Source organism: Rhodnius prolixus, unplaced genomic scaffold (assembly GCF_049639745.1).
Source record: "Rhodnius prolixus isolate KJV_2025 unplaced genomic scaffold, Rpr scaffold_1, whole genome shotgun sequence".
Lineage (NCBI taxonomy): Eukaryota > Metazoa > Arthropoda > Insecta > Hemiptera > Reduviidae > Rhodnius > Rhodnius prolixus.
Window position 1 is genome coordinate 14,368,876 of NW_027411581.1, and position 25,811 is coordinate 14,394,686.

A 25,811-nucleotide genomic window follows, 5' to 3' on the forward strand; every position below is an offset into this window, starting at 1 on the left:
TCTGTTTTTTGGGAAGGGGATTTTATTTTATGTGTTACCTCCTCCACAGATATTAATCCCAATCACGAATGACCTCTCATTGGCCCAAAAGCATTTTAGGTGTACGTCTCCACAGTGTTCTCTCGCTACAGAAGGCACTATCAGTGTTTTTATTTCTCTAATTTGCATTCCTATGTTTCTGCCGTTTTTTTTTTTTTTTGCGGGATTTAACCCGGACAAGGTCTTGGTCTGGAGGCGGCTTAAACTGTCTTTTGGATGCAAAAAATATTCTCTTTTACAGCCAGGTAAGATGAAAAGTTCCTTGTATGGCATTAAAAGACAATGCTTTGTTTTCATTTAGCCCACTTTTAAGTTAGACTCAGCTGCAAACAGATCTTATCAATGTGTTCAAAACAATTTACTTCCGTAATTTAAGATTTGGGTGACTATTACCGCTAATTATGAGCGAAAGTAAAAATAGAAAATTTCAACACAGTTTTTTCTATATACAGATATGATTTATTTATTTTAATACAATTAAATTTTTAATTGTCACAGCATCCAATTAAAACAGGGTAAAATACTGCCCTGCATTCAAATTAAAAACATTGTTAAGAAACAATAATGCCAAACATTTTTTTGAGGAAATCAACATAGAAGGAATCTCAAAAAATAATAAAATGGATGAAATGTTAACATTATCTTTAAAAACAAGATCAATGATATCACAAAAAGAAAACAGTAAAATATTACTGCTTTTTTATAAATAGCATGGAACAAAAAACCTTTTTTCATTAAATATTTACTGAAGTAATAAGTGAAAATAAATCATTCCGATATTTCTATAATCAAACTTATTAAAAATTTAGAATACTCTGATAGAAAGTCTTTCATGAATTGCTTAGCAAAACGAATTTAAAAAAAAAAAAAATCTAAAACAATAAATAAAACCTTAAAAATTGCTTACTCCACTTTTATTATTTATTTTATTTAAATAAATGCATTACAATAAATAGTAAAAAATAACAAATATTTTGAAATATATGGAATAGAATCTCTGATCACTATTTCAGAGAAATTTCCTATTTCAGTGATTTTTTTTTTTTTTTTGCTTTTTAAGTTGAAACATTCCAACACATTATATGAACAATAAATATATTCATTCATATTATCCATAAAATTTTATTATGTTATATGTATATCAATAATTTATTTTTATATATACAAGAACTTGGTCAGTAAATATTACTTTTAAATATTCTTCATTTTCTGTTAATTATGAAAAGAAAACAAAACAAATTATAAGATAAACGAAGAATATAAAAAGAAATTAGTTTTCTGCTATTCAACTAAGCTGATTACTATTTCATCTATGTATATAATACTAGATTATATAATTACCTGCTTTGCACTAATGAAAAATAATTTAAAGGTAATCAATATTTACAAAATGTAAGAAAAAATACATTACTCGCTTTTAAAATTTATAGGCTCGTACTGACGAATAACAATTTGCCTTATATATTTAAGCACACATCGTGCTTACCTGGTAACTGGAACTTTATTTTTTGTTTGCTTTTTAGTTAAGTTTTAAATTCAAAGCATGTAAGAAATTCTTCACTGGTCAGGCAACAGAATGTCGCCTGCCTCGAATTTTATTTATCAGATTACAGATCTTTAAAGCGGGGCCCAGCTTTAATCCCATATACTTCATCATCATGTCCGAATTTAGAAGCAATAACGCTTTACCATCGATCTCCTGAAATTAATTTCAATGAAATTTTCATATCGTCACTATAGAAAAAAAATTAGTAATAGATTGAAATTTAATTAAGAAATAACACTTACATGTCTTCTAAATAAATCTGCATGTATAGAAAGTACAGGGTCAGCTACAGAGATATGTATAATAACATCTTCAATAGTCCACTCAGCAGGATCTGAAGATAATTTAGTTGAACACTCGCTAGATGTTGTGGATGTTGCAGCTTCAAGTTCAGCTAATAATAATTTAATATTATTTTATGTTTAAATAACATTAAACTGAAAAATAGCCAGCTATTTAGTTTTATAACCCTCAAACTCTGCAAACTTAAGAGGATATTATTTGTATTATGTGTTAACTATTCCAGTTGTTGTAGGGCTATAAATCTCTTTAAGAAATAGATGGCTACAGGCGAGGGTAAGCAGAGCTTCTTTAGATAAGATTAGCAGTAGATTTGAAATCTTCAACCGATTTCATACAGAATTTGCTAAGTCAATGTCTTTTTGAGTTCAACATTGCTTTAGCAAGAGTTCGACTCAGATACAAGCCCATGATCTTTTCCATAATAATTATTGGGACAAACTCATCCTGCCATTTTTCTTATATGTTTCCCAGAAGGACTCTCCAGAGAAGCACTCACTTGGACTCTTTATTTTTCCTGAGTTCTTCATACAGAGATCAGCGCTAGATAATTCTTAAGAATTAAATTAACTATGGGCCAGTTCATTAAGAGATTTACGCATCTTTCAAATGGAGTTGAGTTCTTCAAATATCTTTGTTGGTATAGTCTTAGTTTCAGTCTTCATATAGTTATAGGCTTGCCAAGGTAGCAATGCGTAAAGAGTGAGGAAGAAGTTGTCGCAGTTTGGTATGAGAGTGTGAATGACTTGAATGTCAAGTTGAATGAAGTGTAGAAAATTGATTAAAAGTTTTTTAAGTATGAAAAACTGATTACACAGAAAGAAAACAAGATCCAAAAAAATCTGATGCGCGTTTGATTCCTAATGCATATTACTTCTTACCTGCCACAGTTTTCCTTGGTTGTTTTGCAGATGTATCAGGCAGATGATCTGAAGAACTTTCAGCAGAACATCTCCTCTTATTACTTGCAGGATTCGTCAATGAAACTTTGTCTTGAGAAATAGGTTTACTTTCAGTTTCTGAACCTTGTTCTAGTTGATTATCTTCCAGACATTCTAATGCATAGAACATGTACATGTTTCACATATCACACAAATTAACGTTGTCTAACCGAGTGAACATTAAAACTTACCTTTCTTTCTATTAGAACATTTTTCACAAGTATTTAAAGAAGATTGTGAAAAGAAGTTTGAACATCCGAGCATTTCCTCAGACAATACATTCAACATTGACCACATTTCAGATTCTTTAGATAAATTCGGTAAACTGCATGTCACTGTTTTATTTTCAAAAGTACCTGAAAAAAAAAAAAAAAAATCAACTTTTAGAACAAATTGTAGTAGTAGTAAATAAAAATGATATTAATAATTATGAATTATAATTTCGAATTTCCCACAACGCTAGGGCTTGTATCATCGATCTATTTTATTGATTCATTAAATTATTTAGAGAGATTTGGATTTCACTTTCAAAATATCTGATACATATCTTGTTTTATACTCAACATAGCGCAACTCGAAAGTGGAAGACAAAATATCTGGTTAACCTGAATCTTGACGATTAAGAAAACCCAAAACTGGATTAATAATTACATAATCCTAGATCTTATCCGTTTAATCCCTTAACTCATACTTACCTGTGACTATTGATTTGCTGCTTCCTTGCCTGATCATATTAAATATCTGCTTTTGATCTAGTGCAGCATCAATCAAATTTTGTATACACTCGCGATATATTTTATTTATTGGCCCTGGTCCGAACTGGTGAGGAAGCTCAGCGAGTTTCCTTGGATCAATGTATGGTCCACACCAACAAGTTGTATTGACGTAGATGCAAGCTGTAAAATAATTATATTAAAAATATCTTTGACTAGAGTCTTAAAATATTTGATTGCTGGAAAAAGAGTTAGATAAATGCTGGAGGGGGGACTGCTAGTAAAGTATGAAAAGGAGATTTTCTTCGTTGAAGTACCACAATCTCAGCCATGTACATACTATATCAATATCTATTAACAAAGACTGACACCTCAGTCAGCAATGTCCCGTCAAGAGGCCGACATCATCCAAGTTGTCGCTTGGCTGTTTGCAATGCATTACTAGCATTATTGAAATTTTTCGCTTGTTTCTGACTGGGGTTATCTATACAAATTTGTTTTAAATTGGAAGGAAGCAGCCATGACAGCGCAGTCTGGATGTTCGAAAAATGACAACACGGGAATTAATGATCCATTATTAACTCAACCTATCGTTAATTTATTGTAATTTGCTCTGACCAAAAGACTGAGGCATCTTTTCCGAGATTTAAATCAAAGATTGGCTCCACCTCTAAAAGCTGTTAACGAAAATTCATACATACCACCATTGGCTGTTTTAGTGGATGAAGTTACGGCATCCACAACTCCTTGAGGTGAATCAAGGGATACGGGCGGTGGTATGCTACAAATCCTTGGCTTGAATCTGCTAGGTCCTGTTATTCCTGTTGAATAAAAAAGAGCCGATATAATTATTTTTGCCAACCCACATGCTCTACACGACAGCAGAACTTTGAATTGTGGCTCTAAGCAACAAACATTTCTTAATTTTTAGGTCTATTCTTCCTCATCTGCTTGAGTCATGAATGTTATGCGATTTTATCCTTCAAGGCCAATTTTGTTTTTTGTTTCATAGTGCTAGCTGTATTAGAGAATTATCATCTTTCCAGAGGCACTAAAGAAATACTAACCAAGTTCTTACAAAATATAGAGGTATATACTATCATAGAATAAATTATCTGAGCGGGAAATTGAATAGCAAAAGTAATTTTTTATTATCTCACTAGTCAAATGCACAAAAAAACAAAATATGGCAAACATCTGTCACATGTACAAAAAAGTACCTTTTTGTCCAGGAGGTTGAAGTGGATGACCACTTTTTGCACACCAACCTACGGGAAAGATATCTCTTGAATCATATTTACACCAGTAATCAAATGCACCTCTCCAGCCGTCAAATGTGATGTATATGTTATCTCCTTTAACTGCACCTATACATAAAATAATAACTTTAATAATTCTTTTTGACGACGTAGTACATGAGCAGTTTTGAAAACTACCTGATTAGTTGTAAACTAAATCTTTAAAACAGAATTTATTACATTAATATTAGATATTATTAATAACTATTACTTAAAACTATACTTACCAACAGTTGCAATACATATCAGTTGTGGGTTCTTTCGATCGACTGCTTCAAGTTTCATGCCAACTTTAAATTTATTGCACTTCGGTGATTTGGGTTCTTTTTGAAAAACTTTTGTTGGCGCCATTTCAGCTCCATTGAGGGTTTTCATCAAAAATATTGGCCAAGACGATGCATTCATACGGAATCCTAATGAATAAATTTACACATAAATTTTATTTCTACAACACTGCTGAAAAAACAGATGAAAATTTACAAAAACTATAAAAATTAATATTAATAACTAAAAGAGAAGGGATTGGCTATGCGGTTAGCGTATTGGATTCCCACGCAGAAGCCCCGGGTTCGAATCCAGCTGCTCACCCTTAGATTTTCTATTCCTTTGAGCTTCTTACAGCTCCCTGTCCGGTGATGGACAATGCTGTCTGTAACGAGAGAACACTGTCCGGAGGCCGACAGTGCAGTGCGCCAATAACAAAAAAAGAACTGTAACTTTGAAGAAAATCCTGAGTGGTCTCTATTTTCACTCGTGTTATCCCACAGAATATCACCAGAAGGTGACTCTAACGAAGAGAAATTTTAAAGATGCCTGAATTGGAACCGAAACCAAGAGTCAGACTAGCGCGCTTTAATTTGAATTAATCTTTCTCTAAGAGGAAGTAATTCGAACTGTTCATATGTTCAATATAATATATTGCTTTGATACTACTTTTCAGATTATATGGATGGTAACTTCGAATCTAACTCCTTAACAAAAACTTACAGTTTTAAAAGTTAAGTATAAGGGTTGATTAAACGCCAAAAGGTACACAAATCAGCAGTTCCCAACATTTTATTAATACTTCATTGATATAATTTAAGTAATTTTACTGCATTAACTTTTCCTTCACATTTTTTAGAATTTATTAGATGTCACAGACCCTTATGCTGGCCATTTTCGTCTACAAAATATTTACTCAAGTAGCACACCATTTAACTTAGATTGACTGTAATATCTATTTATCTATAATAATCAAACTATTAATCACAGGTGAAAAAGAAAACGTTATAAAAAATATTAAAAAAATAAGAGGCTAAAAAATTCATAAACTTTTTTTACATCAATGATTTTATGCATTTATTTTTATTTTTAAATAAAAATCATTGGTTTAAGTTCATTCTTCGATTAAAGTAATTGTTATTTTATGTTGTAGTCAAACGTTTGTAATAATAAGTAATAAATAATCTGGCTTTATCGCAAATAATATAGTTTTCTTCAATTACATTCTCAATCTAGGTGTTCTTCCCACAATGTTATATATATGTAATATAAAATAAAGAAAATAAAGATATGCATATTTTTAGGACAGCTAATTATTCCAGTATTTTACCATAAGTAAAATTAGGGGGACTAAATTAAATTACAATTGAGAAATGAGTAAATATTGTTGAATAATCTACTTGTTATTAAATGTATGTTATTTGTGCTCACGAATATTTCGGTAAGACGAATTTAAGACTGAAATATTGTTTTGAATCCTCCGTGATTGAAATTTAAAAAGTGGCCGACTCTAACTTTGTTTTTTTCTACTTTAACATGCATGTATATGTGACTACTCAGAATAATTCATCACTCATTTTATCATAATTATAATAAAAAAATATTATGAATGAACTGGCCAGCATAAGGGTCTGTGACATCTAATAAATTCTAAAAAATGTGAAGGAAAAGTTAATGCAGTAAAATTACTTAAATTATATCAATGAAGTATTAATAAAATGTTGGGAACTGCTGATTTGTGTACCTTTTGGCGTTTAATCAACCCTTATACTTAACTTTTAAAACTGTAAGTTTTTGTTAAGGAGATTTTTGTACCTTTTGGATAGATTTTCCTTTTTGTCTATTTGCAAAGTTACGTCTGCTTTACAGATTTTTTAAAATTTGGAATAAGCTATTCTATCATTATAACCTGATAAGGTGTTAAATCGGAACCGTAACTACCACTGGAGAGATCTTTTTAAAGAATGATTATAGTTGCGGTCCCCAAACCATCCTCAATAACCATTTTTTTGAGAAAGCGTTTTGAATAAAATAGGAAGGTATTTGTACGTAAATAGCAAAATTAAACTGCGATTTCAGTACTTCCTTTTAAGAGGAGCAAGAAAAATAAACTGCGATTACAGTACTTCTCCCTAAAAGGCAAAGATTTTGAATCGAACGACAATTCATTGATGTAAATCGGTTCACTCATTGATAATTTTAACGATTGCAGTACTTCCTCTTAGTAGGTGTAAGAGCATGATGGCACTTCACAGCCACGTAGAGGAGCTTTAACCACTTATTTGAGCTAAATTTTATCAAAATCGGACTAAGCTTTGTAGAAATATTGGTAATAATAGTTTTAGAAAGGGCCTTATTTGGGTGGGGCGAACTCCCCTCCTTATGAGGCATAGCGTCGAGACTTTTAAAGTACAAATCAGTACAAAATTTCGATTCGAATGACACTTCATTCATGAAAATCGGTTCACGTGTCGATAATTTGAAACGATTGCTATACTTCCCCTTAACAAGTGTAAGAGCAGATCGTCGCTTTATTGTTAGGTAGGGGAGCCCTAACCCTATCATCCTACCAAATTTTATCAAAATCGGGCCAAGATTTACAGAGTAATTAGTAATAATAATTTTGGAGGGGGCCTTACATAAAGGGGGCTAACTCCTCTCCCATTCGATGTGCAGGGCCGAGACCCCCAAAAGGCACATCTACATAAAATTCCGAATCGAATGACACCTCATTCATGAAAATCGGTTCACGCGTTTAGGCGCTACGTTGTTTACAAAAAAGGTAACAAGAACAACAACAACAACAACAACAACAACAACAAGAAGAAGAACAAGAACAAGAACATTTTTTGAAAAAGCCGTTTTTGCTCATTTTCGGCAACTTTTTTCTCGAAACCTATTAGATCTGGGTGGTTGCAAAAAAATTACAGTTATAAAGGAGGATTTGCCCTATATTATAAAGAAAATTTGGGAATTTTATCTTTTATAGAAAAATAGAAAAAAATTGTCAAAGTTGGGTGTTTTTCAACGTTACACTTTTTCGTGCAGTTTTTGATGGTCAACCCTTATACAACTGTCCTACCGGACAGTTTTAATAAACACGAATCAGAATTCCGCTCATTTAGAACATATTAACTTGTATAGTATAAGTCATGAGCATTCTCAACAATAACTAGTGCTTGACTACTGAAGATTATTAATTCGAATGTTTCGAAATTGACATATAGCTTTCCATGCCTTTGTAATTTGGAATCCTAAGATGCCAAATATGGATGGTAACTTCGAATCTAATAAACACGAATCAGAATTCCGCTCATTTAGAACATATTAACTTGTATAGTATAAGTCATGAGCATTCTCAACAATAACTAGTGCTTGACTACTGAAGATTATTAATTCGAATGTTTCGAAATTGACATATAGCTTTCCATGCCTTTGTAATTTGGAATCCTAAGATGCCAAAAAATAATATAGATTTAAGTGTAAGCCAAAATTAAAACATCACTATGAATATAAGAAATTAGGTAAAAACAGTTTTCTTTTCAAAAAAAATAAGCTACTTTTAGTATTATACAGATTTTTATTTTAAGAATTCCAACTTATTCTAGAATATTTACGTTAGATCTGCAAACGTCTAACTTACCTAGAGGTGGTTGTAACATCCCACCATGCTTTTCACAATAACCTATTGGATGGATTTCATTTGAATCGACTAGCCGCCAGAAATCATTCTTATTATCACTTCCATCCAGTCTTAAGCGTAATCTAGGACCAATTATTCCAACAACTGAAGCAATGCAAGTAGATGTAATATTTCTTGGATCTAAAGCTTCAACCTTCATGCCTATCTTAAATTCATTAGGTGGTGGATTTTCATGCTAAATAATGAAAAACAAAAAATTAGTAAGTTATTGTGATGATAGAGTCTTGGTTAAAATAAATCCTCAATGATCCGATTCTGTTATACATATATAATTATAAAATGAACATACTGTAATTAAATAATTTAATACACATCCCATTAATGTGGCCAATAAAATAACTAAGAATTGAGATTTAAAGTAGTGATCATAGTGAGTTTAAGGAACTGAACGTATCTCAACTTTTTTAACCCAACGTAAAATTTGACTCACAAAAACAAAAAGTGAAGGATTGTTTAAATCTTACGTTTTTCTGAGAGACATTAAGATTACAACTAGAATTATTTATTTATTTATTTTCATAGTTAGTCCTATCATCAAATATGTATATGATACACCCTTTCTTAATGTATGAGTTTCAATTGAAAGTAGATATGCAGACTCTCTCCGAAACTTCTAGCGAGAGTGGAAAGCCGGTAGTCACTGATAACATTCCTTGGTGCCAACTCACCCCTCCATTCCAATGCTTTCCCTACGTACTCTGACGAATACTTCTCTAAATTAAAAGAAACCAAAAGAATTCCCACCTGTCAACTCAGGCTCTTCAGTAACGCCTAAAGAATCTATTTCAATCGTTAGGGCCGGCGGTCAGAAACTTCCTGATGACCCAACACATATTCCCTCAAAGCTCTCCCAATGTTCAGAAGTCATTCAAAAGGAAGCAGGCTCTAAGGATATCCCAATCAGAGAGGGGAGCTGGGAGTTAGGGATTAACACTCCCTTTAACACCCAACCCAGATATACCATATATAAAAATCTCACATTAAGAATTTTGGTAATAAGTTTCAACCCTCAAGGGAAAAAACATTAAAAGGTCAAAAATAACAATTCCATTCAAAACAACATTATTTGAGACTGATCTATTAGGATTTATTTCAATCAGAATCAGCGATTAGAAAAAATTGAAAAAAAAATTTAAAGACATTTTTGTGCTACATTTAAACTTTTATTACCTGTGGAAAAATATTAAAATTATCATTTTTATAAATAAAAATTTCTTAAAAATATTTTACAATACCTGCTGAAAACATTCCTGAGGAGCAGCTATACTATCTGTTTCTTTTAAATAAGACTCCCAATCGAAAGTATGAAAAGGCATAGCAGTAAACGGAGCAACACCTGTGGTCGGTGTTGTTGGCGTTGAAGCAGTAGTGGGAGGAACAGTTGTTGAAGTCGGTACAGCAGCAACCGCAGGGGCACTGGGAGTTGGCGAAGCTGGAGTAGCGTGAAGAGGAGATTGTACTGGTTCAATGGTGATGTCGGCATCGCGAAGACGACTCTTTTCCTCATCTTCAGAACAATTGATCGTATTGTCCTCAGTGTGAGCTTCTGAAAAGGAATAATATATGTAAATGTAACATAATAAATACATTGAGACAACATGCTAAATAAAAATTCTTAACTAATTTTATACTACCTGAAGATTCAGTTACAACATGTTCTACTTGTTTTATCTTATTTTGGTAAATTTCTAAACAAGCCTTGGAACAAAAATCTTTTTGAGCGGATTCAGTACTTTCAAGACGAATTGGAGTACCTCTTATTACATTATCGCACTCTGCACAAGCACACTAAAAAGTAAATTTATATCATTTGACTAACGTAAAAAATAAGTTTAAAAATAATCAAAAATCAGCAAAGGGGCTCCGACAAGAATTTGTCGAGACAGGATCAAGTGACATAAATAATTCATATTGCCTTTCAATGTAATACTTGGTTCAACAAATTTTTCTTTTACTTCTCGTTAGACGAAGTATTAACGTTAGATTGGAGATTGGAACTTAACACTTAAAAATAGAGGTCCCGATTGTGAAAAATGATTCCGTTCGTTAAAATATATTACTAATAAGCTCCAGGAGCGAGAGAATATTTACTGAGTCAGCCAGGGGAAGTGCCACTTTACCAAATCGATTTTTCTGTATATTTTTTGCGAGTTATCACACTATTTTCTTTAAACTATCTCATACTATACACATTATACATCTGTACGATTGAAATCTGTTACAATAGCGGACCTGTGTATTGGAGCTAATTAACTTTGAATAAAAATGCAAAGTTTAAGAACATAGTCAAATTACATCTTGAGAAATGCAGTAAGTGAAAGTATTTTTGAACGGTTTACTCCAGTATTTCCAAATTCTGTTAGAATAATTGGTGATCGCACCATTCGATAGCTACAACAATGCAAACCTGAATAAGTTGATTCAAGTTTAAGTGCTATTTGAAGATCTCTATTAGCTTTTTTTACAAATCGTACAAAAGTATTTATTTGAAATATTTAATGCCCAGAAATACGTACCTTATGATAACCTTTTCGAAATTCAGAAAGACATGTTTCCGAGCAAAATTCTTTCTTGCCGTATTGAGTGGGAAGAATATACTTTAAAGATTGTTTAGCTTCTGAACACCAAGTACAACTTGGTTTACTTTTTGCAGGGCGCCCTATATTACATATTAGCAAACGTAACTGTGGATAAAGACATAATTCATAACAAAACATAATAATCTCCTTAATTACCTCGCCCTTTCGACTGATTAGTAGCCATTAGTTAATATAAATCCATAGCACAAATAAACTTATGTCAATTTATTATAACACCTGAAAGAAGATAAAGATATTAGAATAATGGATATAACTTTATGAAACAAATTATTTTAAAAAACTCAGAAGTACGTACAAATGGTATACTTTTATACTTCTAAAGCAACGGTTCTCTTTCATCAGCAGTCAGACAACTTTTCTGTACCCCAGACTGAGGAGACATTTGTGTCCATATTAAATTTCACAAGGGTTCGGAGAGTTGTATACGTAATTACCATTCTAACAGAAGTCATTACCTTTCTCCATTACAAAATAAATAAATACAACTTTCTCATCACTTTATGGGCCGACGATTTGTAACGAATTACTTTACTTATTATACTGGTAATTTACAAAACATGATTCAAGCAACATATTCTTTCTTGAATTGAGCTTACTTTATGGAAGATTATGTGAGAAATGAAAATCGTTTACTTTTGTGGAGATTTGAAAAATCATATTCGCCTTACAAGAATGTAAAACTTTTTTCAGAAACAAACTCGAAAACGACACAATACGGGTTTCAGCGGTAAACTATGCTCGGTATAAAATAGAACTTTTTTTTTAATTGTCGCTGATAATTTAGTGATATTAGATAAACAAAAAACAAAACAAAATAATTTGCGGGATCTTATCATAAATTAATGAAGATAATATAGAAAGATTATCTGAATATAACCTCAAAAGAGAATTGAAACTGGAAATAAACTAATTTAATAAGTTTGACAATAATAATGAAATACCTTAACTTCTTCTTATTAAATGAAAGTATACGGAGCACTCATTCACATAAACAGCGTAATTTTAAAGTCTTTAAACCCATCTTAATGTATCAGACCCACCACTTTTCCATGGCTAATTTCCGTCTTGTAAACACTAACCAAATTGCCAGACTGAATTTATCCACCACGATAATTTTAACAACAATCCAACACGTCTCTGAGAGTTACATCTTATACATTCATAAAATATACTAAATAACTTTCATACCTATCAATTACTGCCCATACCAACGAGAACAGAAGAACACTCTTTAGCCAATCGCCAACACTACCGAACCAAATGATATCTTTGACGGTTAATGCCCACTAGCGGAATAAATCGTAAACTTTTTAGGAAACTGAAAAATTAAATTTTTATATCTTCTTTTATAAAATAATAATAAAAATAAATACGTTGGAATGATTGCCTACCAAACGAAAAATAAAATGAAAACTGAGCAAGTTATTCTAAAAAATATTATAAATCCAAAGTATTTTAGAGAAGATGATTGTTAATGACCGAACTAGATATTTGACTCCAAATTTTTTTAAGATCCTTTTCAGGCAGAGCCCAGCATTCAAGTATCTGGTAACTTGGTCGTAGGTGGTAGCAAACTTACATTACAGATATCACAAAGTATATAAAATGCAAATCAAAAAAAGGAATCTATAAGCTCACCCATTCTATTATTATTATTTTACATTCGAGTGTGAGGATTACGATTTCCACCTGCCAATTGAGTGAATTTATAAAAGCCATTTTTAGAGAAAATCATTATAGAAGGCTCTGTTCAGTTTTACTGACTCACTTTTTGTAAAAGTTTTAAATGTCTGTTCTTTGCCAAGCATTGTGCAACAAAAGTGCTTGCAGAAACATATTATTACTTATCAAACATAGATGACTCTGAACGTGAAATTCTGTAACAAAATGACGCTTTTGGGAACCACATTTTGTTGTGGTATTGGCTCGTGTTCACTATACAATTTCTCACCGAAGAGGAGTGACCTAAGAACCTCAGTAAAACACATTTGTACTTTAGGAACTCTATTATATCACAGGATTGGAATTTATTTATGACGCTCTTGTTTTAGTCTGAAGACCAATTTCTACTTTATATAATAAATGAATCTTTTACAGTAGACGAACACACCTCCCAAACACGTACCACATTTATTTTCAAACAAACCAAGAGCCTTGAAACTAAAGAGAAACAAATGCTATATATTATGACGAAATCCCATAATTCTAATAAATTTAATCAATTATTTACATTATAGTAGAACTCCCTATTACGGAGGGGAAAACGATCATAAAAAAAAGATCATTGGACCCACCCGTACATTGCTCACAATTAGTTTCAATCCTCCTGCAACTAAAATCTTACAGATTGCTACCTACTTTTTTATTTAATCGGATTTTCCTAATTAAAAAGTAATATTAAAACGTTTTATAGAAATATGAAAAAAATGGAATTCAATTTTAGGTTGTTATACAAAAAGAAACGAAAAGCACACAATTCATTGAAATTAGAAGAGTTTTTGGGTCAATTGATTGGCCTAGTATATAATGTAATCATCAAACTCACAAAATGTTTATTGGAAGCCACAAAGTATAACAATAATTAGTAGAGCTGCTTTTTCAGTCGTATTTTATATTCCTGCCCGATTTTCATCCATCATTGATTGAGATTGATTAATCAGTTTCGTGTAGAAAATTTGATTAAGAAACTTCTTATGACGAATGATAATCTGAAAACTCTCTGGAATATAAAAAACTTGCGTATTACGAAGGATAAAATCAGCGACATCCAGCACTGCGGATCTAACCACATTTTAAAAATATTAGTAGTTTTTAATCTGCAGTTCCGACTTAAGAATGACGGTGCACGGCGGAAGAGGTAAATTTTGTTTAAGATTTTAAATAAAAACAAAAGTTTAAAAAAAAAAATATTTTAAATATTACATTCTCCTAAGTTACCAAATGCTGTTATTAACAGGTACTCACAATTCATTAAAACAGCAAATTCAATATTTACAATTTATACGCAAGGTACTCACTATTACAACTTTAAATATTCCTTTTGTAATAATTTGATCGACAGCCGGTTGAACAAAAACGCACTTCGATAGGTAAACTGTTTTCGTCAAAACCGTAAGTTATTTGAATACAATTTCTTTTAAAATTAAATTTAATAACTTCTTCAGGGTTGGAAGGAAATGTAGCATTACCACAAACACAATAGCAAGCACTGTCCAAATAAGTTATTAACTCTAATGGTAAACTTCTTCTATCGTAATTTAATCTACAAAAAAAAAAAAAAAAAAATTGGAAATAACAGCAACATGTTATGAATAAATCTTATGTATGCTTTTAAATCAATGTAGATCGTTACAAAAATATTACTGGAATAGTTCCTTTCTCAATAAATCTATAAACTCTATTAACATGTTCGGTACTGGCATACAATTGTAAATATTTAAGATATTAATAAAAATTCTCTTTTGTATTTGTTTTTATCCGCAATAGCATGCATGTTTATTGTATCTCAGACCGGTTCCGGTAGTGTAGAGATTTGACTTTAACGAAACCGAACTGATTAATTAATAACGTGCGTGCTACGAATAAAATCAAAGATATTATCCTGCTCTGCGGATCTAACTACAAATTAAATACTCTTTCACCTCATATCTTTAAAGCAAATTTTCAATAATTTGAAAGTGTATTCTTAATTGAATAGAAACTTGTTTTATGTAACGTGACTATTATTTTATTTCTTAAATTAAAAGTAAACTTTCAATTTATTTTTTCCTCTATGACTTACTAAAACAAAAACAAAAGTTTTAAATTCTAACATCGCGCAGCAAAAATTAAATTATTTTAGACTCTCAAATGTAATATTTCACATTACCTGTTGCTTCTAAACAGAAAAAAAAACAACCCTCATTTACAGTACTCATTTTTTAAGTAATACAGATTAAGTTTAAACTACTATCAAACAAATAAGAGTGAATAATTTATGTCTAAGGTTTAAGACATAGTCAAAATTCTGGATAGTTAATAAACACATCACATAAAGTGATGCTTCAACGAAATATTTGTGGTTTATATTAGTTTAAGATATTTTTTAAACACATTTAAAAAGTATTAATCCTATTTACGATACTCTTGTAAATTTATATAATTATAAATTATATTTATTTGACAGGATGGGAAAAAGTGGTTTTATGTACGTGACTAATATAGCAGATAAATTTCTCAAGTTTTTTTGTGAAAATATTTCATTAATGGGATTAACATAGTTATATAATTCACAAGATTAACTTACTTTATATAATTCCTTAATAAATTAAATAATTTTTAATGCTAACCTATTTTTGAGTACTTCTTTTGCTGACAAATCTAAAAGACAGAAAGATGAAGCTTCGGTCTCATTCTTAACTGAATGACAACGATCTACTGCTTCACCAATCAAATTTATGCTTCGACAGGGATCTTTTAGACCAACAGGATTACGACTTACATCAAGAATATCTAAAAATAAGAACCGAAAACTTGCTGGCAAAGCAGTTAAACTGTTATTACATAATTTTAATTCCCTGAAATTAATTATTACATATTAATATTTATCTTTGACAATATTATCGAATGTAAAAACTGCGAAAGGTATAATTTTGTAAAGGAATAATATGAAACTTTAATTATGCACAAAATTCATGGGAAGAAGCTTAGATTTTATAATTAAATATTCATTGGAAATAGTGTATGGAAAAATAAATAAATATGAAAATAAAAAAGTGAAAAAATTACTTACTTTAAAGCAGGTAGACGACCGAATGAACTGGGCAATCTTTGCAGAAAATTATCATCTAGGTATAAATACTTCAATTTCTGTAATTTGTAAATATCACTAGGCAAAGTTTTCAGCTGAATAAACATAAAAATAATTAAAATTTTAATTTTTTATCTCTTTTATAAACTTAAATATATATTCTCTATCAATATGTTAAATCAGGGGGTCTTCAAACTACAGCCCGCGAGCACAATCAATCTGGCATGCTTTTGTTTATTTTGATTTAATTGTAAGTAAATTATACAAAATAATAATCAAATGTTTTTATCTAACGACTAATTAAGAAACACAATGAATCTTCGCCGTAACGAAATGTCCTTGACACTTGTTCGTAATCGAAATTTTGGAAGCCCATGGAAATCTCACTCGCCGGCTAGCTCCAATACGAAAATTTGCTCGTAATGTAAAACTCAAGAGTACACTGATATGATGAGCTAGCTAGGTGTCGGTCTTTGAGATTTAGTAGAAGAATCATTGTGGCCCTTAACTTAAACGCTTGAGGATCCCAGCGTTAAAGGATAATTTGCCCTCTAATATGCTAGAGATGGATAACATCGTCCCAGTAAACTTTTTTAATTGTTGCATTCACTTAGTTCTCAGTATGTGTTATTACTGCGATGATTCAATAAAAAATGCGAAAATGCGGTCATAGAGAAGAGAAATGAAACTAAATTTAATAGAAGTTGGTGCATAGAAAGTAAGAGAAATGGTCTGAAATTGTTTGTACATGTCACTTGTAAATGTTTGTAAATTATAAATATTTCTACACACAGTTTATACTGCATTTTATATTTGGGAAATTCATACTCGATAAACCTCTGATGATGTAGGTTAGGCTGATGATGCTGGCGTTGGGACAACGTTCCATGCGATTTCTCAAGAGATTGAGCCAAGGAGGAAGTATACCGAGAAAATATCAGACACCTGATGAACTTCGAAACTAAGATCTGAGAAGCAAGGCCGATGTTCAGGAAAACCACACAAACTTTACCGGAAAGTTTTAGGGAAAATATTGAACTATATAATTGGGAGAGGTAATGGTAAAAATTGAATAACATATGCACTCCTGCTTCAAATACTCGGGTTACCTTTCACACACCATTGTCCCCCACCCACAACATAAGAAATCAGCTATATTTTTTATGGTCACTTATTAAAAACTGAACTTACTTCATTTCTACTAAGATCTAAATACACTAGTTCTGCTTGAAGATTGTCAACGAACAGCCAAAACTTAAGCGAAGAACGTCCAAAGAAATTTCCAGCTAAATGCAATTCTCTAAGGCAAGGCAATAAAGAGATCTGATCAGGAATGGTTTCTAGGCAATTATTTTCCAAATTTAATACTTTTAATTTTTGCAGCCTAAAGATTTTCCCATCTAGCCGAGTTAAGCCTGTATTATTCATCTAGAAAGTACAAGAAAAAAAAATTAATGAGAAAAACGGGGTAAAAATAAAATTAAAAATTTTTGAGACAAAGATTCTTGTTGTTAACGCCTTATATAATTGACATTTCGGCCATTCTTCACCTTAAGGCCCAGTGAAGAATAGATGTGTGTTGAAAAGTGTTGCTTGTACGACGGGCCACGTTCTTAAGGTTTGAGTAATGAGATAAGTACTCACTGTTTTTTCACCATAATTACGAAGAGTGCAAATCGCATATTCAGACGCTTCTGTAGAAAATTGTGCCCACACAAAGTCCGAAAGCTAGTCGCATTTTCCGAGCGAGAGAGACCTCGGAATTCTACTATTGGTTGCCACTTTCGACTCACTCCCTTGCTTGATACCTATCTTTTCTTATTTCCTTTTTACCGGTCTTTACTATTTCTTAAAGTGATGGGTAATTCAGGTTGCTACTTACTTGGGCACTCTCTCGCTAAACGGTGTGCCTGTCGCCAACTCCACAATGGCCAAAGTATCCTGTAACGTAACCTGTCTTCCTACATTTATAAGTTATTAATGGCTTTAATGCAAGGAATATCAAGGGTCTTAGGTTCGAGTTTAAGGAAGCTGAGAGATGAATGACAGCCCGGGAATAGGGATCAGTATCAAAATTCTCTTTTGGCTGCGGTTTAATCTTTCAATAGTAAGAAGTCTGCGGAATGTACAAGTTAATCAAGTGGCTTTCAGAAAAATAATATACAGCAAACTGAATGTAAATTGTAACTAGTAAAATGACTTGCTAAAAATAAAAACAAAAAGTTGTCTTTGGTATAAGCTGGTAGTCCTAAAGTCGGCTGAGGTATTTCTAAAATCGATTGCTTCAATCCAATTTAAATAAATAATGTTGATTGAATCAAAAAACTGTCAGAAGTATGAAAAAAAACCTTCAACATTTGACTGCAGAGAAAGTTCCTGACGGCAAGACGAAGCCATTGCAGTTTTTCAAGAGTGAAATAGCCAACAGTTTGTTTGTGGATACGGTAAACACAAATAGTTCCATTTTTTACAACAGCTGATCCCTTGCCAGGACTGTCAGCCTAACGGTTGGTTTATTTTAAAAGGGACACAAGAGACCAAAAGAATTCGACCATCTATGGAAATACTTAGTACTGCTACTTATAAAATTACCTGAAGAACTTCTAGCGTTCTCGGGAATGAATCTGCAGCTTGCAAATCTTTCTTGCATTTTATAAGAAGCTTGGTTTTTGGTTTTGGACCAACTTTAGAAGGAGCCTTTGACAAATCTAATAGCTTTAAAGTCTTTATCTCGTTTGTACCTTTCACCTTCATAACTTTTTGCAAAAACTTAATAAAATTTCTTAGATGATCTTCATTTGAATGTATAATTAAATCATGAGAAGGCGTATTAAATCTCAGTGTCATCTTTCCTTGAGAAATGTACTTTGTAAACACAGCTATTAATTTTTCTATCTAACAAACAAACAAATATGAAAATCATTAAATGCTTTACAAATAAAATATAATTATTTTAATATTGTTTCTAAAATAAAGTTACCTCATATTTAACTCCGACACTATTCCTCTGAGTCTGATGAAGTAGGTATATTTTATCCCTTTCACCATAAAATCCAATGCTTAGGTGGGACCATTCGGATCTTTTATTAGGAATATTATATGAAGGCAATAACCTGTCATATACTTGAATATCTCCAGTCAGTTTCATGGTATTGTTTTGATATATCCGTATAAAATTACTATATACTTAATATTGAAAAATTTCAGCGTTCCTCTCAAGAACTAATTAATAATAAACTTAAAATTAATTTATAAAATCTCGACACCTTAAACAAAAATTAAATGAATATTACCCGAATAAAAAAATGTCATCGTATTATGAGAAAATATATCAATTTGCCTGCTTGAAGTACCTATTAACTACCTATCTACCTACTAATTACTGTTTAGTCAAAGTTATTCAAAGTTCACCCTTAAAACTTAACAAACCAAAGTTGAACAAGAAACCGGGAAAAACTTCATCCATCAACTTATCAGCTGACACATTGTTTTTACCAGCTGTTCTACGTTTGCGTCATGTGATCCCTCGATTCTCGTATTCTAATATCACTTCCTTCCATCTACTAATGTCGAACTACGCTAATATACACTTATACAGTCGTTTCCTACAAATCCAGTTAGTTGTTAAGATACATTTTTCTAAAAGTTCATTTCTACTGAATGAATTTTTTAATGTACAGCTCTCACTTTCTCTAGTAACATCTTCGACGAGGTGGTACCGTTATGATTGTATAAGTATTGACTGGTAAAAATCTTTTTGTATTTATAATATAAACAGATAATGTAAAATATTTAATGATATGAATGTGAAGTTATATACAGTAAAAAACAATGATGCTGAGCTTATAGAGTCGTAAATATACTAAAAGTACTTTTAATGTTCACTAGAGTTTCCTTGTGTATTTACTACTTTTAGAAAGTTCGTAAAATAAAATGCACACAATCAGCTCGGTACAACGATACAATTGAAGCGTTACAACTAGCATGTACACATATTTAGGACTGAAAATACATAGACTATTATACATCAAACCTCTGAAATTTAATTGTGGACTATAACGAATAAAATATACCTATTTATTTGTGGGTTGCATTTTTCAAATAGTCATGTTGCAGGATTGTTTTTAGATAGCTACATATGTATATCTCCTTAGATAGCTACACATATAATATCCTTAGTTCTAAAGGCTTTTAATGAAAGGTTTTCAAGGCAAATTCCACTGCGATTTACATCCTTTGGAACTTTAGGTGATAGTATTTCTTTGTAGGATGTAGTTTGTAGATATATCTACTTGTAGATGAATTTAGAGTAAGCAAATTTTAACATAGTTAAAATGTGTGATACTGAGACAACATGAAGGCTAAGGTGATTCAAAATGGGCGACCATTAGAACAAACTCAATATCACTGATACGAAAACGACTTTAGGAAAAACCACGAATGTACCTTTTTTTATTATCTTCATGGGTTTTTATTCATCATAGTTATGCGCAAAACGCAACCATGTAACGAATGCTACAGCGGCAAAGTTTCAAGGAGGCTTGAATAGCTTTAATGCATTTTTCTCAAAGGTATTTTTGGGATACGCGTACTGTAAAGACATTTAATTTAATCACAGCTAAACATTTTTACGGAAATTCTGAGTAGATTATCTAGCTAGGCTGTTAATCATTGAGTTATCTGCGAGTTCAGGCGGTTTCCAAGAAATGTAATTAAACTTACAATTTTTGTATCTAATGTCTTTAATTAAACTTAAATTACTTGTAAGTAGGCAAAAGATGCGCATTTTTCATTGACCTGTCGGCGGCCTTTAACGTATACTTAGATCAACTTGCTCTATCCTAAAAACTGTAAGTGCTTGGAGAAGAATGATGTAGAGGACCCCTCTATTTTTATAATCAGCTGAATGGTGTCAAGATGCTCTTTCAGAACCATTTGAAGACACCATTTATTAATAAGTATTTTTCTTTTTCTTGTACGATTTGTTCGCTAGTCAAAACAACAAACCTCTGACGGCCGCGTAACCTAGAGTACTGACTCTATTACTTCATAGGGAAAAAATCTGTGAATAATATTCTTTAATAATGACAGTTATATACAATTACAGCAGTGAAAATAGAAGAACATTTAGAATGTTTGAGATGCATTTGAGTTAATCATACAAGGCTAAATCTGAGTATAAACCTACTTTCCGTTGTAAAAAAAAAAAAAAAAATACAACATAGAAAGTTTACTAAAAGAAAAACACCCGTACATTTTTGTTTAAATAATTAAAAGTACCCATAAGTTTTTCTCATATAAAAATCAATTTAACAAAAAAACATTCATATACATATCTATCGCTAACTAAAACAATATAATCTAATATCCCTAAAAAAAAAGAGCATAAAATCAATTTCATTTCGTAAAAGCTTAATTAAAGCTTCAGTTTACGTACATTATATATCTAACGCTAGAGCCTGCACCATCAAACAGATTTATAATCCGATTTTATAATTTCCTTCAATTTCTTCTAGTCTTCCCGAACATGCTATGATTATATCGAATAAAAATAAATTATTATATTATTTATTTTAATTTTTTCAAGTCAAACAAATTCAGCATATAACTGTTTAATGCCGATACTGATCTAAATAATATATGTAAGTTAAGAATTGGACTCGATTGTGTAGTACAGAACAGAATTAAAATGCCTGATATGAACAAAAAATTAAGAATAGTGTATACAAGTATTGATGAATTAATTTATTCGGCGGCAATGACGAACTGTTAAATATTATAAGTAACGACTGAAATTATCTATTGTGAAAAAGAGAATATATGTTTAATTTGTAATCTTAAATCTGAGAATGAAATAGAGGATGATGAAAATAAAACTTATCGGCACCATTTATTCCCAAGAATATTCTTCACCAACAAATACAATGTTTATTATATATTTTGAATTCATCCTTTTTGTCACTGCATAGGCATCGCTCAGTTCAATCATAGCATAATATCCTCTAGTGCTCTCAAATTTGCTAGTAACAGCTTCGAAATAAAGGAAGCAATAAAACGAAGAACAGTAATTTTGTCTGGTTAAGCAGAAATGACTACTTAGCTGATATAGTCCTAAATTATAGCACTAATGCTATAAAAATTAACTTAATTGTGGCGATGATAAACAAATGATCCTTAAAGAATTTTCTAAAAGTAACATCACAAAAAAAAAAAAATCAACTGGGCTATATCTTGTGGATGTGCAATATATTTTAATTATTCATACTGCGGTGGATTTGTTCCTTCTAAAGATGTAAATTTAACGGTAAAACTGACTTAATTTGTTGACTTGCTTTTATCTTGTTTGATCTTGTAATCAGAAAGTGCTGCTTTAATTGCATCTTCTGCCAACACTAAAATATTTATATATTAAATAGGATATCACGTCCTGTGTACATAAAATACAAGTGTATTAAAAATGAACATTTTCAAGTAAACTTACTTGAACAATGAAGTTTTACTGGCGGCAAAGATAGTTCTTTAGCAATGTCAGTATTTTTTAGTTTTAAAGCATCATCAATCTAAAATAAAAGATGAGTGTAAAAAACTGAATAACTTTTTCGTTCTGCAAGCATAGCAATTCTAGTCGAAGCATTTTCTTGATAGTTAACACAAAAGTGCGCCTCACAGTGTAGGGGTAGTGGATGTAACTTTCTGCTTAAATTTATGATACTATTCCTTTGTTAGATTGCCCTGCCTTGACGCCATTTCTCTTTGAATTTAAAGAACAACTCTCAAACACCCCAAATCTTCCAAAAGTATTTTTTCCAGAAGAATGTTCTAAAAGAAATGAGAGTCTGGAGCATAATTTTGTCTACTTTGTATGTTAACACAATTTTTGGAAACTAGTGAAGGTTAAACTCTTCTTGAAATTGAACTCCGTTGATATTAGGTTTTTCCAGGAAGCAATAAAAATTCTGTAACATCCTGATAGGCACTCTATCAATACCGCCTAGATTTCCTGGTCCCCAGGGCACTCTGGGATACCAGGGAACGAGTTTGCAAATGAGGCAGCGCGGCAGGGGATTTCGTTGCTTGCAATGAATCTTCAACCCGTTAACCCTGTATATATTACAGAACGCAGGTGGATTATAAAGCTCATCGGAGAAGATAGATGTCTCACGCCAACTGCCGACAGGACATTGGGGCTCTTAGTCTGACTTTGCTTATTTTAGCAGCTTTCGGATCTGTCAGGTGTTGAATAGTTACATTAATACAAATCACGTATTCAACTGCGACCTTACCCAATCACCAACTTGTGTTGCTTATTTGCTACTTTGAAGGAGATTGTAGCGCTAATGCTGGAATTAGATTCCCTGCCTTCCGAATGGTAAAGATTCCCTTTCCTAAGACTGCCCCGTACGTTAAAATAAACGAACTCTCTAGGTTCATTCAAAGTAAGACAGACTTAATCCTTAACCCGGTTTCTCCCCCCTATATAAGTTCACTAGTATTCATCCTGACTGTACCTGATTCTATAATTCTTCAGCAACCAGGTTGGATGGATTTCCAACTAACATTCCATGGACCCTTCGGAGATAAGGAATGAACGGAGTGTCAATGGGTAGTGCCTGTTTCACTCTTTTCCTTATGGGTGCGGTCTGAATATGCAATCTAAGGCTTCCAATTTACTTTGCTTTAAGTTTTATTCATGTTTCGTTATTTACTACATCTGAGAGTATGTGATATTTTAAAAGGCGAGTATTAACCGTGTCAGTTGCAAGGATAGTGCAACTACAGCAGCAACGGTGGTTCAAGTATTGTGCATCAGTGGTTTAGAATATTGGTATGATATAAAAATAAAGCAATAGTGTAATTATGAGATGTTTTAGGTCGCAAGGATTCAATTCAAACATTAACAACAAATGTTTCGGTAATTCTGCAGAGTACATACCCGGGACTTTTTTGTAAATTATTTTGTTTCGCAGTTATCATGACAACCGCCACGTTCAAATTTTACGAATGAAAAACATTTTTTCTGGTGTAGTCTTTAACATTCCTATATCAAGATGGCGGGTAACATGACAACAGCTACACAAAATCACTTCAGAATTTATAATTTTTATTTCATACCACCACCCCCATTCCCCTATTTTTTCACCCAGCCCACTCTCATATCTTTCTTTATGATATAGGGTCTTCGCCCCCATACCACAAAAATAAACTAACCACACTAAAGTCTATTGCATCCCGCTAAATATGCATAACGCGAAGTTTGAGCTGAGAGACATCTTTCATACCAAAGCAAAAGAAAATAAACTTACCTTATTCACAACGATTCCTATCAGACGATTCGTACACTTTCGCAACTTCCTCTAGAAATGCTTTCATAGTCTCCACAGGACGAATGACTATCATGCCAATCATCATAAATAAAATTACAAAAGGACAGCAAAACTAATACAAACTGGCGGAAGCTACACCCATCACATTAACACAATTACAATGACTGTACATACGATGCATAGAAAAAAACTACTTAAAATCAATTACTATCCCCAACTTTTACTTGGTAACACATATAGGGTCGGCAGACTAAAGCACGTAAGTCAAAAATAACAATTTTCACTTGTCATCTTATGTACTTAAGTACATCCTTAAGTGTTTATCATTATGGAAAGTGAAATAGAGCATTTATGGTTTCGGTGACATACAGTGGAGACTGACTTATTTGCTTTGGTACGATTGTGAGTTAAAGAAAACATATTTCAGCAATAATAATTAAATTCAATTTGTTGACTTATTTGCTTTAGCTTGCCGACCCTAAATAATAATCCCTTCAAAATTATCTACTCTGCAGATTAGTCGATTATTCTTTCTTAAACAAGTTTAATACGTTCTAAACAGATGAATTTTGTTTGAGTTTACTGTATTTGTAACATTAATGAAGTTTTAATACCAAGCAGTTTGAACCAATTTAATTAATATTCTCAAGACTTACTGTCTTCCCTTTCACCCATTCAGTGGCCAAAGAACTTGAAGCAATTGCTGAACCACATCCAAATGTTTTAAATTTTGCATCGATGATTTTTCCACTTTCATCGACTTTAATTTGCAGTTTCATAACATCACCGCAAGCTGGGGCACCAACTAATCCCGTTCCAACATTTTTATCATTCTTATCTAAAGAACCCACATTTCGCGGATTTTCATAATGATCTATAACCTTAAAAATAAAAATGATTTAGAAAAAATAATTTATAATTATTAATATTGGTTGTTTGTATAAAGAATTAAAGATAACTATGGAGTTGAAGAAGTGCAGATACTAATTGCATAATATTGGACATACTAGATAAATGTTTTCAGTTTGTTAATCTATTAAAATACTTACATTTTTATGATAGAAAATTGCTGGCAAACTTAATGATTTATTTAAAATTTGTGTAGAGCTTCCTCCAATCAGACGAAGAGATGCCATGAGTATTAAAATTTCACTTTATTGTTATTAGTCTGACAACAACGACTGACAAGTAGCCTGCTTAAAGTAAACCTCTTTCATCATAACATTCTGATTCGGACAAACCAAATGATTGTTAACTTGATTTTAGATCATCACAAAAAATGTTGGTATAATTT

The 25,811-nt window shown here is 31.8% G+C and overlaps 4 protein-coding genes across 13 annotated transcripts in view; 1 reads left to right on the top strand and 3 right to left on the bottom strand.

The window, feature by feature from the left end:
* Positions 1 to 475: 475 nt before the first annotated feature.
* Scm (Polycomb protein Scm) lies at positions 476 to 12,676 on the bottom strand. Of its 4 annotated transcripts, XM_074130387.1 has the most exons (15): positions 12,346 to 12,663; positions 11,700 to 11,842; positions 11,540 to 11,620; positions 11,321 to 11,463; positions 10,439 to 10,592; positions 10,040 to 10,350; positions 8,745 to 8,979; positions 5,065 to 5,250; positions 4,760 to 4,906; positions 4,241 to 4,360; positions 3,522 to 3,722; positions 3,018 to 3,182; positions 2,767 to 2,940; positions 1,828 to 1,979; positions 476 to 1,738 (listed from the first exon to the last, which is right to left on the bottom strand). In XM_074130387.1, the coding sequence occupies exons 3-15, from the start codon at positions 11,565 to 11,567 to the stop codon at positions 1,604 to 1,606; spliced, it is 2,151 nt and encodes a 716-aa protein (XP_073986488.1). In that variant the 5' UTR covers positions 11,568 to 11,620; positions 11,700 to 11,842; positions 12,346 to 12,663; the 3' UTR covers positions 476 to 1,603. The 4 variants fall into 4 exon arrangements, with proteins under 4 accessions (XP_073986488.1, XP_073986502.1, XP_073986478.1 ...); XM_074130401.1 differs by lacking the exon at positions 11,700 to 11,842 and having other exon boundaries at positions 12,593 to 12,676; XM_074130377.1 differs by lacking the exon at positions 11,700 to 11,842.
* Positions 12,677 to 14,297: 1,621 nt separating this feature from the next.
* Positions 14,298 to 20,780, bottom strand: LOC141455445 (leucine-rich repeat protein 1-like). Of its 4 annotated transcripts, none has more exons than XM_074130531.1 (7): positions 19,487 to 20,780; positions 19,174 to 19,415; positions 18,786 to 19,088; positions 17,385 to 17,621; positions 16,176 to 16,252; positions 15,733 to 15,960; positions 14,298 to 14,666 (listed from the first exon to the last, which is right to left on the bottom strand). In XM_074130531.1, the coding sequence occupies exons 2-7, from the start codon at positions 19,339 to 19,341 to the stop codon at positions 14,432 to 14,434; spliced, it is 1,248 nt and encodes a 415-aa protein (XP_073986632.1). In that variant the 5' UTR covers positions 19,342 to 19,415; positions 19,487 to 20,780; the 3' UTR covers positions 14,298 to 14,431. The 4 variants fall into 4 exon arrangements, with proteins under 4 accessions (XP_073986632.1, XP_073986622.1, XP_073986649.1 ...); XM_074130521.1 differs by having other exon boundaries at positions 16,176 to 16,288; XM_074130548.1 differs by lacking the exon at positions 17,385 to 17,621 and having other exon boundaries at positions 16,176 to 16,288.
* Positions 20,781 to 21,254: 474 nt separating this feature from the next.
* On the bottom strand, positions 21,255 to 25,707 carry IscU (Iron-sulfur cluster assembly enzyme). The gene is made up of 4 exons (XM_074130608.1): positions 25,567 to 25,707; positions 25,174 to 25,398; positions 22,675 to 22,753; positions 21,255 to 22,585 (listed from the first exon to the last, which is right to left on the bottom strand). Exons 1-4 carry the CDS (start codon positions 25,651 to 25,653, stop codon positions 22,509 to 22,511), a joined length of 468 nt encoding a protein of 155 aa, XP_073986709.1. The 5' UTR covers positions 25,654 to 25,707; the 3' UTR covers positions 21,255 to 22,508.
* The window catches only part of spel1 (DNA mismatch repair protein spel1), a 41,537-nt gene continuing 41,388 nt past the window's right edge, over positions 25,663 to 25,811 (top strand). For 3 of the 4 annotated variants that reach the window (XR_012459225.1, XM_074130334.1, XM_074130318.1), the window contains exon 1: positions 25,663 to 25,798. Coding sequence is in view for 2 of the 4 variants with exons in the window: in XM_074130334.1 (XP_073986435.1) it covers positions 25,762 to 25,798 (37 nt within the window). In the remaining 2 variants the exon portion in view is untranslated. The remainder of the gene's footprint in view (positions 25,799 to 25,811) is intronic. The other variant, XM_074130320.1, reaches the window with a different exon arrangement.

Excerpts from the sequence above, each read along its gene's own strand:
- Scm (XM_074130401.1), bottom strand. The coding sequence starts at position 11,567 with ATGGCTACTAATCAGTCGAAAGGGCGAG. Across the intron at positions 3,723-4,240 it reads CACTAAAACAGCCAATGGTG|CTTGCATCTACGTCAATACA; the intron begins GTATGTATGAAT and ends ATTATTTTACAG. Across the intron at positions 2,941-3,017 it reads ATGTTCTAATAGAAAGAAAG|AATGTCTGGAAGATAATCAA; the intron begins GTAAGTTTTAAT and ends TCTATGCATTAG.
- LOC141455445 (XM_074130521.1), bottom strand. The coding sequence starts at position 19,341 with ATGAAACTGACTGGAGATATTCAAGTATATGACAGGTTATTGCCTTCA. Across the intron at positions 19,089-19,173 it reads GTGTCGGAGTTAAATATGAG|ATAGAAAAATTAATAGCTGT; the intron begins GTAACTTTATTT and ends TTTGTTTGTTAG. Across the intron at positions 14,667-15,732 it reads AAAGAAGTACTCAAAAATAG|ATTAAATTACGATAGAAGAA; the intron begins GTTAGCATTAAA and ends TTTTTTTTGTAG.
- IscU (XM_074130608.1), bottom strand. The coding sequence starts at position 25,653 with ATGGCATCTCTTCGTCTGATTGGAGGAAGCTCTACACAAATTTTAAAT. Across the intron at positions 25,399-25,566 it reads CAATTTTCTATCATAAAAAT|GTTATAGATCATTATGAAAA; the intron begins GTAAGTATTTTA and ends TTTATTTTTAAG. Across the intron at positions 22,754-25,173 it reads AATGGGTGAAAGGGAAGACA|ATTGATGATGCTTTAAAACT; the intron begins GTAAGTCTTGAG and ends CTTTTATTTTAG.